Source organism: Crinia signifera, chromosome 11, assembly GCF_055691185.1.
Source record: "Crinia signifera chromosome 11, ASM5569118v1, whole genome shotgun sequence".
NCBI lineage: Eukaryota > Metazoa > Chordata > Amphibia > Anura > Myobatrachidae > Crinia > Crinia signifera.
The window spans coordinates 108,902,295-108,916,449 of NC_139227.1; the positions used below are offsets into that span (position 1 = coordinate 108,902,295).

Consider the following 14,155-nt stretch of genomic DNA (forward strand, 5'->3'; position numbering starts at 1 on the left):
GGACGGATTCAAACTCCTTTTGGATCTCTTGTACTTTTTTCTCTCTGTATTTAATGAGTAACTTCATCAAATTTTTTGAGCAGTTATCTAACAGAGTATCCCATTCCTCTGTGAACCCTTTATCGTCCTTGAATGTGGAGGTTTTGAGAATTCTGAGACCTCTCGGTATTAAATTAAGATATAAATATTTTTGTAGTGAGATCTGGTCCCACCAGTGCCTTGTCTCGTCTGTGCATAGATTCTCAAGTTTATTAAAAAGACCATGCATATTGCCCCCATCATCTTTATGTATTACTTTCTGCATTTTCGTGGGGTCCTTCATGTACATGTTCCTTCTTTCCTTTTTTTTCACAGAGATCCACAATCTCTCTGTAAAGGTGGCAGCAGCCATACTCAAAGTGTATATTGAATTAAAGTGGGTCTGATCCCCCAGTAAAGTCAGCCAGCGCCACTGAGTGATTTTTTCACTCTCCCCATCCCCCTTTTCCTCCCTGGTTAATTGAGTAATGCATGCGGCGCAATGCTCTGCAGAACCGGCGGCGGCCGGAGGACCTGACAGTACCCCCTCTTTTATGAGTGGACACCGGACACTTCTTAGGATTATTTTTCCAAAACCTTTCAATCAAACGAGGTGCATGAATATTGGAAGCATCGATCCACATTCTTTCTTCAGGACCGTATCCCTTCCAGTCCACTAGAAATTGTACCTTCCCCTGTCGTCGTCTAACATCCAATATTTGTTTTACTTCGAATTCTACATCCTGTTGTACTCGGATACCGGACCTTCCAGGTGGAGTTTTTCGAAACTGATTGAGAATTAAAGGTTTTAAGAGTGAAACATGAAATGAATTGGAGATTCGTAAGGAAGATGGTAGCTTCAGCCGAACGGCTACAGGATTGATTATTTTTTGGATTACATAGGGTCCAATGTAGCGAGGAGCCAATTTCATGGATGAAACCTTGAGACGAATATGCCGAGTTGATAGCCAGACACGATCACCAACTTTATAAGGTGGAGCAGCACTTCTTCTCCGATCAGCACTGAGTTTGTACCTACTGGAGGCCTGTTGTAAGGCTTTTTGTACATTTTTCCAAATGTTTGCAAAATTTTTTACAGAAGATTGAACTGCAGGTAATTCATTACCAGGGAGTTTGGAAAAGTCTGGGACATGAGGGTTGATCCCATAAACAGTGAAGAAAGGAGTGGTTCGGCTGGAAGAGTGATAGGTGTTATTGTGAGCGAACTCTGCCCAGGGTAGGAGTTCAAGCCAATTGTCCTGTGAGGATGATAGGTAGAGTCGGATGAACTTCTCCAAATCCTGATTAACTCTTTCAGTCTGACCGTTGGTCTGAGGGTGGTAGGCTGTAGAGAATTTTAATTTAATTTGGAAGACGGAACAAAGAGACCTCCAGAATCGGGCTACAAACTGGACACCCCGGTCAGATATGAGTTCAAGTGGTAAGCCATGTAAACGAAAGATCTGGGTTATGAAAAGGTGTGCCAAAGTTGGTGCACTGGGAAGTCCCTTCAAAGGGATGAAGTGGGCCATTTTGGAAAAACGGTCGATGACCACCCATATAGTATTGTAGCCATTAGAGGGAGGTAGATCCGTAATGAAATCCATGGCTATATGGGTCCATGGTTTCGCAGGAACTGGAAGGGGTAGAAGTTTCCCTACAGAGGGTTGGCGTGAGGTTTTATGTCGGGCACACACTGGACATGAAGATACGAAGTCCTGCACATCGGTTCTTATCGTTGACCACCAATATTTCCTTTGGAGGAATTCTAAGGTTTTTCTTGCACCAGGATGCCCGGAAAACTTGGAGTAGTGGGCCCAATGAAGTAATTTCTTTCGGAGGGAAGGCCCTACATAAGTCTTGCCTCTTGGAATATTGACTATTCTGGTAGCCGCGAAGACAGAGGAATCCAGAATAGGATATGGCTGTCTCTCCTCAGCATCAGGAGAACAAGAGCGGGATAAGGCATCTGCATTAGTGTTCTGGGAACCCGGACGAAAGGAAAGCTTAAAGTTGAAGCGGGTGAAGAACATCGCCCACCTCGCCAGTTGTAGGTTAAGGCATCGGGCGTTTCGGAGATAGATCAAGTTTTTATGGTCCGTGTAGATCTGGATAAGAAACTGAGCTCCTTCGAGGAGGTATCGCCACTCCTCAAGTGCTAACTTGATCGCTAGAAGTTCCTGTTCCCCGATTGCGTAATTTTTTTCAGCGGGTAAAAACCTTCGGGAGAAAAACCCACATGGATGTGTGGACCCATCTTCATATTTTTGAGACAGAATGGCTCCTACAGCCTCAGAGGAAGCGTCCACTTCCAAAATAAAAGGTCTTGCAAGATCTGGCTGGTGGAGAACAGGAGCAGAGATGAAGGCCTGTTTCAACTGTTGGAAAGCGAATAGTGCCTGAGCAGACCAAACAGCCGGATTGGCTGCCTTCCGAGTTAGAGCGGTGATGGGTGCAACGATGGTGGAGAAACCCCGGATAAATTTCCGATAGTAGTTGGCGAATCCTAAGAATCGCTGCACTGCTCGTAGAGTAGTGGGCTGAGTCCAGTTTAGAATCGCCTGAACCTTCTCTGTATCCATTTGTAGGCCTTGACCAGAAATTATGTATCCCAGAAAGGGTACGGAGGCTTGCTCAAAAATGCATTTTTCAAGTTTACAATATAGGTGATTATTTCGAAGTCGTTGAAAAACCTCCTTCACTTGTGACCGATGGGACTCTAAATCTTTGGAGAATATGAGGATGTCGTCCAAATATACTACAACGGACAGATACAGTAGGTCCCTAAAGATTTCATTCACAAAATTCTGAAAGACTGAGGCCGAACGGCATGACCAAATATTCGTAATGGCCGTCCCTGGTGTTAAAGGCCGTTTTCCACTCGTCCCCCTCTCTGATACGAATGAGATTGTAAACCCCTCTTAAGTCTAATTTGGAAAAGACAACCGCTCCCTTAATGCGATCAAAGAGTTCCGGAATCAGGGGCAACGGGTATTTATTTTTTATTGTTATATCATTCAGACCTCGGTAGTCTATGCAGGGTCTTAGGGTTCCATCTTTCTTCTTGACGAAGAAGAACCCCGCTCCGGCCGGGGACGAAGAAGGACGGATGAATCCCTTCTGTAGATTCTCGGAGATGTAGTCACTCATTGCTTGGGTTTCAGGGATGGATAGGGGATATATCCGACAACGTGGAGGCATCCCTCCTGGAACCAGATCAATGGGACAGTCCCACTTGCGATGGGGAGGCAGGATATTAGCTGCTTGTTTGTTGAAAACATCAGCAAAGGACTGATAGGGAGCAGGAATTCGACTCTTCTTATCGGAGGAAACTGACTGTAGAGGTACCACTTTCAACAACCTTGAGAGCAAGATGGACCCCAGGCTACAATTTGCATAGCTGACCAGTTAATCTGTGGATTATGTTTCTGAAGCCACGGCAGACCCAAAACCAAAGGAAAAGTGGTTCGAGGGATAACAAAAAATTCTATACTCTCTCGATGGAGTGCCCCTATACCCAGTGACAGCGGTGTCGTACAAGACTCAGTTAACCTGTTCGGGATGTAACTCCCATCAACTGCAGTCAGACGTAGTGGATTTTCAATTGCTTTAATGGGTAAAGAATGTAGTTCAACATAATTGGCAGAAATAAAGTTCCCGGCAGCTCCGGAGTCCAGAAGGGCTTGGATCATCAACGTCTGACCTGCGAAAGAAAGTTGCACTTCAATGACGGAATCGGGCATTGTGGAGGAGGTAGAGAGTTGGCCCAATCTTACCTCTTTCTCTTTGCCCTGGGTTACTCGACTGGTGCGAAGGGTACATTGAGACACTTGATGACCGGCCTGTCCGCAGTACAAACAAAGTCTCTCTTGGAAACGACGCTGTCGCTCTTGGGGAGTGAGTTGAGCCCGATTTATCTGCATAGGCTCATCGACTGTTGCGGGTGAAGAGACCTGAAGTAGTGGTGGAGGAGTGCTCCTGTAACGATCCCCTCGAGATCTCTCCGCCTGACGCTCTCTGAACCTCAAGTCAATTGTATTGCAAAGTGAAATAAGTTCATCTAGCTTGACGGGTAGGTCACGGGACACTAGGTCGTCTTTCAACCTATCCGAGAGTCCACTCCAGAATGCGGATACTAGTGCTTCTTCATTCCAAGCGACCTCGGAGGCTAGGGTCTGGAACTGGATCACATACTGTGCGACCGGACGATTCCCTTGCCTTAGCCGCATGATGTCCTGAGCAGCTGAAGTTGCTCGACCCGGTTCATCGAAGATTCTGCGGAACTGGGTTATAAATTCATCATACTGGGAGAGTAGTGGATCGTCCCTCTCCCAGAGAGGAGATACCCAGTCCAGAGCTGATCCCGACAAAAGGGAGACAATGTAGGCAACTCGGGACTTGTCGGTCGGGAAGCTTGATGCCAGGAGTGAAAACTGTACATCGCATTGGTTGAGGAAACCCCTGCACAATTTTGGGGTTCCATCGAATTTGCTGGGTGCAGAGAGATGTAGATGCCCTGGTGATGCTGACGGCAGGGCTACCACCCGGACCGGATCAGGAGCAGGCGGGACTGGAACCTCTCGAGAAACAGAGGCCTGCATTATTTCTTGTCGATGAGCAATATCCTGGAGACCTTGAGTTAGCTGACCTTGGGAGACCTCCAAGCCTTCCAGGCGGGCCACAATTCTTTGCAGTAGCTCCGTATTAAAATCGACCCCGGGTGTGGAATCCATTTGGCTGCTGCTAACTGTCACAACGGATTGTTGTGGATCCACTGGGGGCGTGGATTCTGACACGGATGCCAATGGTGGAGAAAGGACTGCTGGTCGAATATACTGGCGTCTCATAGGAGTCTCCAAGGAGTTTGGCTATACTCCTAATCAGAGGCGCGGAGTCTAACTGAGTGGCGGTTTTCACCAGGGACCCCCGCAAGGGGATTTGGACTTAGCTGCGTCCACCCAGCAGGTCGCGGCCCCCCAATCAGGAGCCTCCAAGGAGACTAGGACGCTAGCTGGAACAGATGGATATAGCTGTACTCAGGACACGCTTGAAATAATAATAGAACTTAGGAGACACTTGAAATGTGAACTGAACTCAGAAGGCACTCGGAGGGTTAACAGAACTCAGGAGACACTCGGAGGGTTAACAGAACTCAGGAGACACTTGGAAGATAAACTGAACTCAGGAGGCACTTGAAGGGTTAACGGAACTCAGGAGACACTTGGAAGGTAAACTGAACTCAGGAGGCGCTTGAAGGGTTAACGGAACTCAGGAGACACTTGGAAGGTAAACTGAACTCAGGAGGCACTTGAAGGGTTAACGGAACTCAGGAGACACTTGGAAGGTAAACTGAACTCAGGAGGCGCTTGAAGGGTTAACGGAACTCAGGAGACACTTGGAAGGTAAACTGAACTCAGGAGGCACTTGAAAGGATAACGAGATGCTTCTGATTGCAAACAGGACTCAGAGAGACCTGGAGCTGTGTACACTCTCACTGGCTGTCAGCAGGACACTGAGCAAAAAGCAGAAGTAGCAGCAGCATTGGAGGATAGGCGGCCCAGCCTTTTATTCCTCCAGGCAGTGATGTCACAGGCCCAACCTTCAATCAGAGGTTATATCAGACCCTGCTCCCTTCTGCCTAATGCCACAAGCAAGATGGCGGCGCCTGTCCCAGGAGCCGACCACGGGAACAGCCGGACCCCCAGAGGACCTACCGCCGTCCCTGCCAGTGACACCAAGTCGGGGAAGCGCTGAGTGATGGGTGTAGCACCGCCAGGAGTACAGCGCCCATGCAGGTGAGTAATGCATGCGGCGCAATGCTCTGCAGAACCGGCGGCGGCCGGAGGACCTGACATCTGGAAGGTTAGTTTTCTCCCCTGGCTTTTCCGGCTCTATGACCAGCCTCTGTACATGTTCCATGTGTTAAAGCTATTCTCAGCATTTGGGATAAATTTAATAAAAACAGTGGTATAGCACCCTACCCATCTCTGAAGACTCACCTTTGGTGACACCCCCATTTTCAGCTGGGTTGTACGATTATGCGGTTTCTACATATATTGGGAGATTTTGCCCCTCAGAATTTCTCAGATCTATGTGAGAAATACAAATTGGAGACAACACACAATTTTGAATATATGCAATTAAAAAGTTTCATTCAGTCTACCTATAGGACACAAAAGACCAGGCCATAGTGTTTGAACGCATCTGCAACTATAGCCCTTAGCGTCAAGGAGCGTGGTGAGCATAGCGAGCCCTGCGAGGGGATGCTGAAAACGAGCCCGAAGCTTGGCAAGGACAGTGAGCCCCAACGAGGGGACACGGAATACACGTCAAGCAATCCGCATCCCATCATTTTCACTGCCCCCTCGTGGGCCCGGTGGCTCGTTGCGTTTACCACACTTTATAAAATCAACACCACGCCGACGTGGGTAGTGGGGGTATGAACAGGTCGGGAGGACGCATACACTTCGGTGTGGGGTGGATAATGGGTGTGTGCTAAATGTGCAGCATCGTATTGCATGCAATGCAATGTGATGCGATCTGCGGGCAGGGGAAATTTGAACTAAAAAAGTAACATCGCAACGCAAGTGATCGCATGTGATCGGATCACATGCGATGTGATTTCCTTGCCGCCGTGAAACTACACAAGTACCGCTAAAACTTTTGTTAATACAAATATCAAAGAAAACTCATATCCCGCTAATTATCAGCCATATTTGCATTCGTTTATCTCCCCCCATGTGTATTGAGGGCGTGTTGAGTGTGGTTAGTCAGAAATGTGAGCTCAGCAGACTAGAGCCTACACAGATCAATCTCACTTCAGTTGGATTTCTTGAACCAGGTATAAGGTTCCTGCAAGTGCATAGTAACAACGCCTGATGAATAGGGGTGTTGCAGCTGCACAGATGCATCCATTGGAGGCGCAGCTGCACAGATGTATACAGGGGTGGTGCAGCTGCATAAATATATTCAGGGTCGGCGTAGTTTTACCAGTGCATTCAAGGGTGGTGCAGCTGTGCAAATACATCCAGGGGTGGTGCACAGATGACTCCAGTGGAGTTGTAGATGCACATATGTATCCAGTGGAGATGTAGATGCACATATGTATCCAGGAGTGATGTAGATGCACATATGTATCCAGGAGATATGTAGATGCACAGATGTATCCAGGGAAGATGTAGATGCACATATGTATCCAGGAGTGATGTAGATGCAGAGATGTATCCATGAGAGATGTAGATGCACAGATGTATCCAGGATAGATGTAGATGCACATATGTATCCAGGAGAGATATAGATGCACAGATGTATCCAGGAGATATGTAGATGCACAGATGTATCCAGGATAGATGTAGATGCACATATGTATCCATGAGATATGTAGATGCACAGATGTATCCAGGAGAGATGTAGATGCACATATGTATCCATGAGATATGTAGATGCACAGATGTATCCAGGAGAGATGTAGATGCACATATGTATCCATAAGATATGTAGATGCACAGATGTATCCAGGAGAGATGTAGATGCACATATGTTTTCAGGGATGGTGCAGTTGCACAGATGCATCCAGGGGTGGTGCAGCTGCATACATGCATTCAGGGGTAGTGCAGCTGCACAGATGCACCGAAGAGGTAAAGATTGTATGTATTTTGCACTCGTCCAAACCACAAGGTTCTCTTATCCAGTAAAGTCTACGTGTACACTTTGTTTTGTCCTCATGATAAATGAGACAGGATGATCGAATAGTTTGTCATCACATATAATTTATTGCAGTTAAACTGGTGATAGAATTGTTTTATTTAAGAGAATGACATTGATTTGTGTATTGATTTACTTGGGAGCTTTTTGCTCTGACACATTTTCTATATTAGCAGAGACTCAGTGCCAGTGTAGATGTAAATGCACGCTGGATGTACAGTAGTCGCTCCTGCATTGTGTTCATATGCATTTATTTGCCCACATGCATAGTTAGCACCCTCCCCCCCGGGCCAGATTATAATGGAGGCACAAGGGGTCAGTGCCCCTGGGCCCCCCACTAGCTAGGGGCCCCCTGGGGTTGGCATGTATTTAAAAAAAAAATGTTTTTTTTTTTCTAGCTTAAGGTTTTGTGCATGGGAGTGGGGTAGTGCTGCAGCTTCACCTATCTGCCAATGTGACAATGATTAATGGTGCTGAGCATCGGGAGCCAAGGCACACTGATTGCACAAGTGTGCAGTGCATTACTGGGAGTTGACTAAGTCCCATGATACTTTAAACCAGAGGGCAGAGGCTGAGAGGTTTGTGCTGAGCTCTATTTGATGGAGCTCATTACATGCCCATGGAGAACAGAAGCAGCTTAGTCATGGGAGGGTTTTTAATCAAAGGCAGCACTAGGACTGTGAGCAGGGCAGGCGACAGGGGGGGTCAAAGGGGACACCTGTACCGGGCCTCAAGCTTGTTAGGGGCCCCAAGGATCTGAGGTGCTCAGGGGCTGTTAGCATAGCTGCGGCAGTGCAGTGCCTAGCAATGTTTTATAAAGGCACCTCCCTGGTTCCTGTAAGGGTACTTACTCGGAACCTCCTACGCTATTAGTGAAATATTGTAACAATAAAAAAACACATTCATTATGCAGTATAATAAAAATGTTTTGTTTAAGGGGGTGGGGTTATGGGGGCCCACCAGAGATATCAGTGTACCGGGCCCCAAAATTTCTGTTGCCGGCCCTGACTGTGAGGTCTCCTACAGAGCAAGGTGCAGAGGGACAAACAGGCTTTTCATATGGTGTGTGTGTATATATATATATATATATATATATATATATATATATATATAATATTTCACTATGCGCTGTTATTAATTGATAGATTATACACAAATAAATGAGGCATCCCAATCACTAAATTCCCAGAGGGTTAGGGAATTAACACAAAAACATACCACCCAATAGTGATTTGGTGCCTTTAACAATTTCAAAGGGATTGTCCGTAATCTCCGACTTTTTAATTAGGAAGAGGCTTTGTTCATCCACAAGATGTATTTTTTATAAAAAAAAGTTTTTTCGGATGTCAACAGTACATATAAACCCAACGCGTTTCGTCAGAAATTTATTTATTTATTTATTAACAGTTTCTTTTATAGCGCACACAGATTCCGCAGCGCTTTACAAAGCATAACTAGGAGCAAAACACATATCAAATTACAGTACAAGACAGTTTAGGACAAGTACATGGTAAATATGGATAGTTGCATCAGGGGACAGGACACTGAAGCAATCATCAGGGTGGCAGAGGTTTATATATTCTAAGAAAGGCACAAGAGGAGAGAGGGCCCTGCCCGTGAGAGCTTACATTCTAAAAGGGGAGGGTTAGACAGACAGGGGTGACACAAAAGGGAAAGAAGTGGGCATAAACAGTAGGTTAGGATGAGAGATGGTCAGGTTTTATGCTGGAGGGTGGGAAGAGGTCAGCTTAGTCTTTGATATTTTAAGTCTAAAAAAGCGCTGGGTCATCCAGGAGTAGAAAGCAGAGAGACAGTTGGAGATATGAGTGATAATGGAATCAGAGAGATCAGGAAAGGAGCGGTAGATTTAAGTATTATCAGCATAGAGGTGATAGTGGAAGTTAAGTGAGCAAATAAGCTCACCCAGAGAAGACATATAGAGATAGAGAAGAAGAGGACCAAGAATAAAATGATGGGGGACACCTACTATCAATGGAAGAGCAGAAGTGGTGAAGTCATTAGAGGTACAGTTGGGCATTTTCAAAACAGACAGTGCAAATACAAGCATTAACAGTGATATTCAAAGTATTAGCAGTTGCAGAAATGGTGATAAGCTGGATGAACAGTCAGATAGCCAGGAGTAGTATGTTGTGAGTATGAAGTGAGCTCACTCAAAGCAGTCCCTTGGTTTTCTGAGTTGCTGTAGTTTCTGTTTTTCTGAATCACTTTGATATCAAGATGTTAAGTTGGTTGGCAGTTTCTGTCCAGAATAAGTCCAATCTTTAATCTATGTAACTTTTTTCCCTACTTAAAAATCTTCCTACTTTAAAAGCTGACAAAATATCAATAGTCAGCTTTCAATAGTCAGCCAGGCTGTGTCAGCCTAGTATTCTCACTAAATACTAAAAGCTGTTTCTAAGTTAATTGATGAAGACCCCACCCAGCCAGAGCCCCTCTCCCACTAGCAATAAAACTAAGATAAACAAATGGTAAGAGGTTACATACCATCCCAGCCACTATTACATTCAAACTCACTTTAATTCTTAATACAATTGCACAAATACCTATAATAATGCAATATGCAGGCAGAGTGATGGTGACTCAATACTGGCAATGGCATGTAAGGTTAAATACCTATAATAATGCAATATGCAGGCAGAGTGATGGTGACTCAATACTGGCAATGGCATGTAAGGTTAAATACCTATAATAATGCAATATGCAGGCAGAGTGATGGTGACTCAATACTGGCAATGGCATGTAAGGTTAAATACCTTCATCAGGGGAATAATAACAGGTCTATTTTTTCAGTTGGAATAAGACTCCATGGGGCAGATGTATTAAGCCTTAACAAGAGATAAATGCAAGGGTTATAAGGAGAGATAAACGTCCAGCCAATCACCTGCTAACTGCCATGTTACAGCCTGTGTTAGAAAAAAGTCAGTAAGGAGCTGATTGGCTGGACATTTATCTCTCTTTATCAACCTTGCATTTATCTCTTGTTACGGTTTAATACATCTGCCCCCATATTCTTTAAAAAAAAAATTGCAAAGATTTGGATATCCTTCCAGAAACTACACAATTGTATAAAATCACCAATCAATTGTGTGGTGATGCCAGTCCAGATATGTGGCTTCAGCTCTGTCTCCTGCAGTTCTGGATATCTGAATGGTTTCAGATAAAGAATATGGAGTCTTATTCCAACTGAAAAAATAGACCTGTTATTATTCCCCTGATGAAGTCATTTCTGACGAAACGCGTTGGGATTTATATGTACTGTTGACATCCGAAAAAAACATTTTTAATAAAAATACATCTTGTGGATGAACAAAGCCTCTTCCTAATTGAGTCGGAGATTACGGACAATCCCTTTGAAATTGTTAAAGGTGCCAAATAATTATTGGGTGATATATATATATATATATATATATATATATATATATATATATATATGCAGTTACCCATTGACCAAGTTTATACTGCCTTTACTCTGTGTTTTGACAGTGTGCGGCCAGTAAGACAAGTGCAAGGGGACCCACCTAGCTAAAGTACCCCGGGCCCCCAAAGGCTTCATCTGGCACTCCCCCCCCCCCCCCCCCCCCATCCATATGTTTGGTATGATACCCATTATGATCAATGTGCATTTCCTTGTTCCAAACATGTGTGAGAAAACAGGATTATTTCCACTTTATAAATACATCAAGACCAATACAGAAAACTTTCAGGTGCTCTACTTACCATGAGGTCTCAGCACAGGGCACGCCGGCATCCTCTTAGGCTGTGTCTACATATTGCCTTTTGAGAGGTCCCTTTTCAAAGGACCTGTTTGGCAGGAAGGAGACTGCACATGTAAGTCTATGGCAGCGTCTACATATTGCCTTTTAGCAGGATGCAGACGAACAGGAGCTGTTTAGCAGGATGCTTACTCAAGACTTACATACAAAAGCCTGCTGCATCCTGCTAAACAGGATGTCTGTAGGCTAGGGATGAGCGGGTTCAGATTTTAGGAATCCAAATACACATGGACACCTCCAATCCAAGTACAGACCCGAACATTGTGCGGAGTTTCCTAACCAGACTCGGAGCTCAAAACACAGCAAAACGTCATCATCCTGAGTTGGATCCCATGCTGGCGCTGCCATCTTCACTCCGGCATTGGAGAGGGTAGTGTATGCTGAGCGTAGTGCTCTGGGGCTGTGGTGGTCTGTAGGGGTGGTAACCTCCTATACAGGGCTATTTTTCAGCAGGCTCCAGCAGGAACTGAGGCCCTTATTCTAGTTCACTCTTTCTGACAAAATATTTCTTAGATGGACAAAACCATGTGCACTGCAGGTGAGGCAGGTGTTACTTGTGCAGAGATAATTAGATTTGGGTGGGGTTTTACACCTGCCTCACCTGCAGTGCACATGGTTTTGTCCATCTACGAAATATTTTGTCAGAAAGAGTGAACTAGAATAAGGGCCTCAATTCCTGCTGGAGCCTGCTGAAAAATAGCCCTGCTCCTATATAAGTCCAGTCCAGTGCTAATGGTGTCTTTTGTTGCCTAGTGCTAGTGCTGCTGATGGTGTCCTGTACTGCCTAGCTGCTGATGTCCTGTGTTCCTCCATTGGTGCTGAAAGATAATGCTCCAGTCCAGTGATACTGCTGCAGAAGTCAAGTCCAGTGGAACTGCCGTTAAAGTCCAGTGGTTCTTCCATTAAAGTCCAGTCCAGTTATACTACTGGTGCATAATTCCAGTCCAGTTATACCACCGGTGCATAATTCCAGTCCAGTTATACTACTGGTGCATAATTCCAGTCCAGTGATACAGCTGTATAATTCCAGTCCAGTGATACAGCTGTATAATTCCAAACCTGTGGGAGAGGGGTGGTGCTGTAAATTTTAAATTGTGTTACTGACGAGTGACAACACCCTGGAGAGTTATCCTGAGTTAGCACTGTGGGAGAGGGGTGCTGCTGTCCTGGGGTGCTGTATTAGATATGAAATAGCATTGAAGAGTAGACACACTGGAGTAGTTTGTGCAAGGCCCAACTGAAATATTGCATCTTTTGCCTGCCAATATACAGATGGAGCCGGCCTTGTCTTTGCAGGGGATGGTGGCAGAATCGCCAGCCGCCATCCCCCACCAGCCACCATCTGCTCTGCGAAAGGGGACGCGCACTTACGAGATGCGCGCATGTCCCGTTCCAACGGCGCCTCCTCCGGGTCCCCACCGGCTTGCCGGCGGTCACCCGGGGTCCCCGCCGCCTCCCCTAACCCTGTCCATCTCCCTGAAGCGGAGACGGATGGGTTCCCGTCGCCCCGCCGCCCGGAAACTGAGACGCGCGCGTCTCAGTCAGATGGAGCCCCGGGCTGCTGGCGGATCGCCATCGGAGACAGTCTGGCGATTCGCCAGCAAGAGGGAGCCCGGCTCCCTCTGTATTACATGATTGTAAGTTAGCAAGAAGGGCCCTCCTACCTGTATATCAATCTGTTACCAGTACTTCCCAGTTTGTTTTATCACTGTTGTTCCAATTGTAATGAGCAATGGAATATGCTGCACTATATAATAAATGGACTGTCTGACATGCCTACCATCCAGCTATCTCGGTGTAACCTTTTGGCCTAAAAACAACATTGTGAGGTGTGAGGTGTTCAGGAGACTGGAAATGAGAAAGAATTTATGTTATTAAGGTTAGTAATAGCGTATGAGCAAAAAAGACCACAAATTTTGTGATTTTAGCATTTTTTATCATTTAAAAAAAAAAAAACAGATCCAAAGCACAAAACATAAAGCATAGAACACGGAAGGGCGATGTTTTGGAACAGATCCAGACCCAAAACACGGGCGGAGATACAGGCCCAAATCCCAAAACATGAAAAGTGCCCTCTGCACACCCCTAGTGTAGACGCAAGAAGCTTCATTCCTCTAAACAGGATCCTATTCAACTGCATCCTGTCAAAAGGCAATGTGTGTAGACGCTGCCTCAGGCTTGAGCAAAGTAGATTTCACAAGCACCGAAGGAAAGGGTTCTCCACAGTTAGGGCAGTAAAGATCTGGAATTATTTGCCAGAAAAGGTTGTGACGACTGATTCACTTAATATATTTACTTCTCTGGGTCTAACAGCTTCACAATTAACAACAAAGACACATTCTTCAGTAACTCCACAAGAAGTCGGATTGTACACCACGTACTGCAGAGAACAAAATACGAAGATGGGAAATCCAAAATGGGTGAGTTCGATTTATTTCCATAATGCTAAATTAAAGCTCAACTTTTTATTTTAAGATGACCTCCTTCAGCCTACGAACAAGACCTTGGTTGGTCCTCTTCCCACTATACTCACCCCTGTCTTTGTAAGTGGTGGTAAGTTCTCCTTTGTTCCACACCCCCGGAGAACGTTCGCAAGTCTTTATTGATTATTGTAAAACTGTTGTGAGCATTGCACCGGA

The 14,155-nt window shown here is 45.5% G+C and overlaps 1 protein-coding gene across 6 annotated transcripts in view; it reads left to right on the forward strand.

Moving 5' to 3' along the window:
• The window catches only part of ANO3 (anoctamin 3), a 347,490-nt gene that overhangs the window by 231,217 nt on the left and 102,118 nt on the right, over nucleotides 1–14,155 (forward strand). For all 6 annotated transcript variants that reach the window (XM_083164196.1, XM_083164191.1, XM_083164192.1 and 3 more), the window contains one exon: nucleotides 13,830–13,936. In XM_083164196.1, the coding sequence (XP_083020322.1) occupies nucleotides 13,830–13,936 (107 nt within the window). The remainder of the gene's footprint in view (nucleotides 1–13,829; nucleotides 13,937–14,155) is intronic.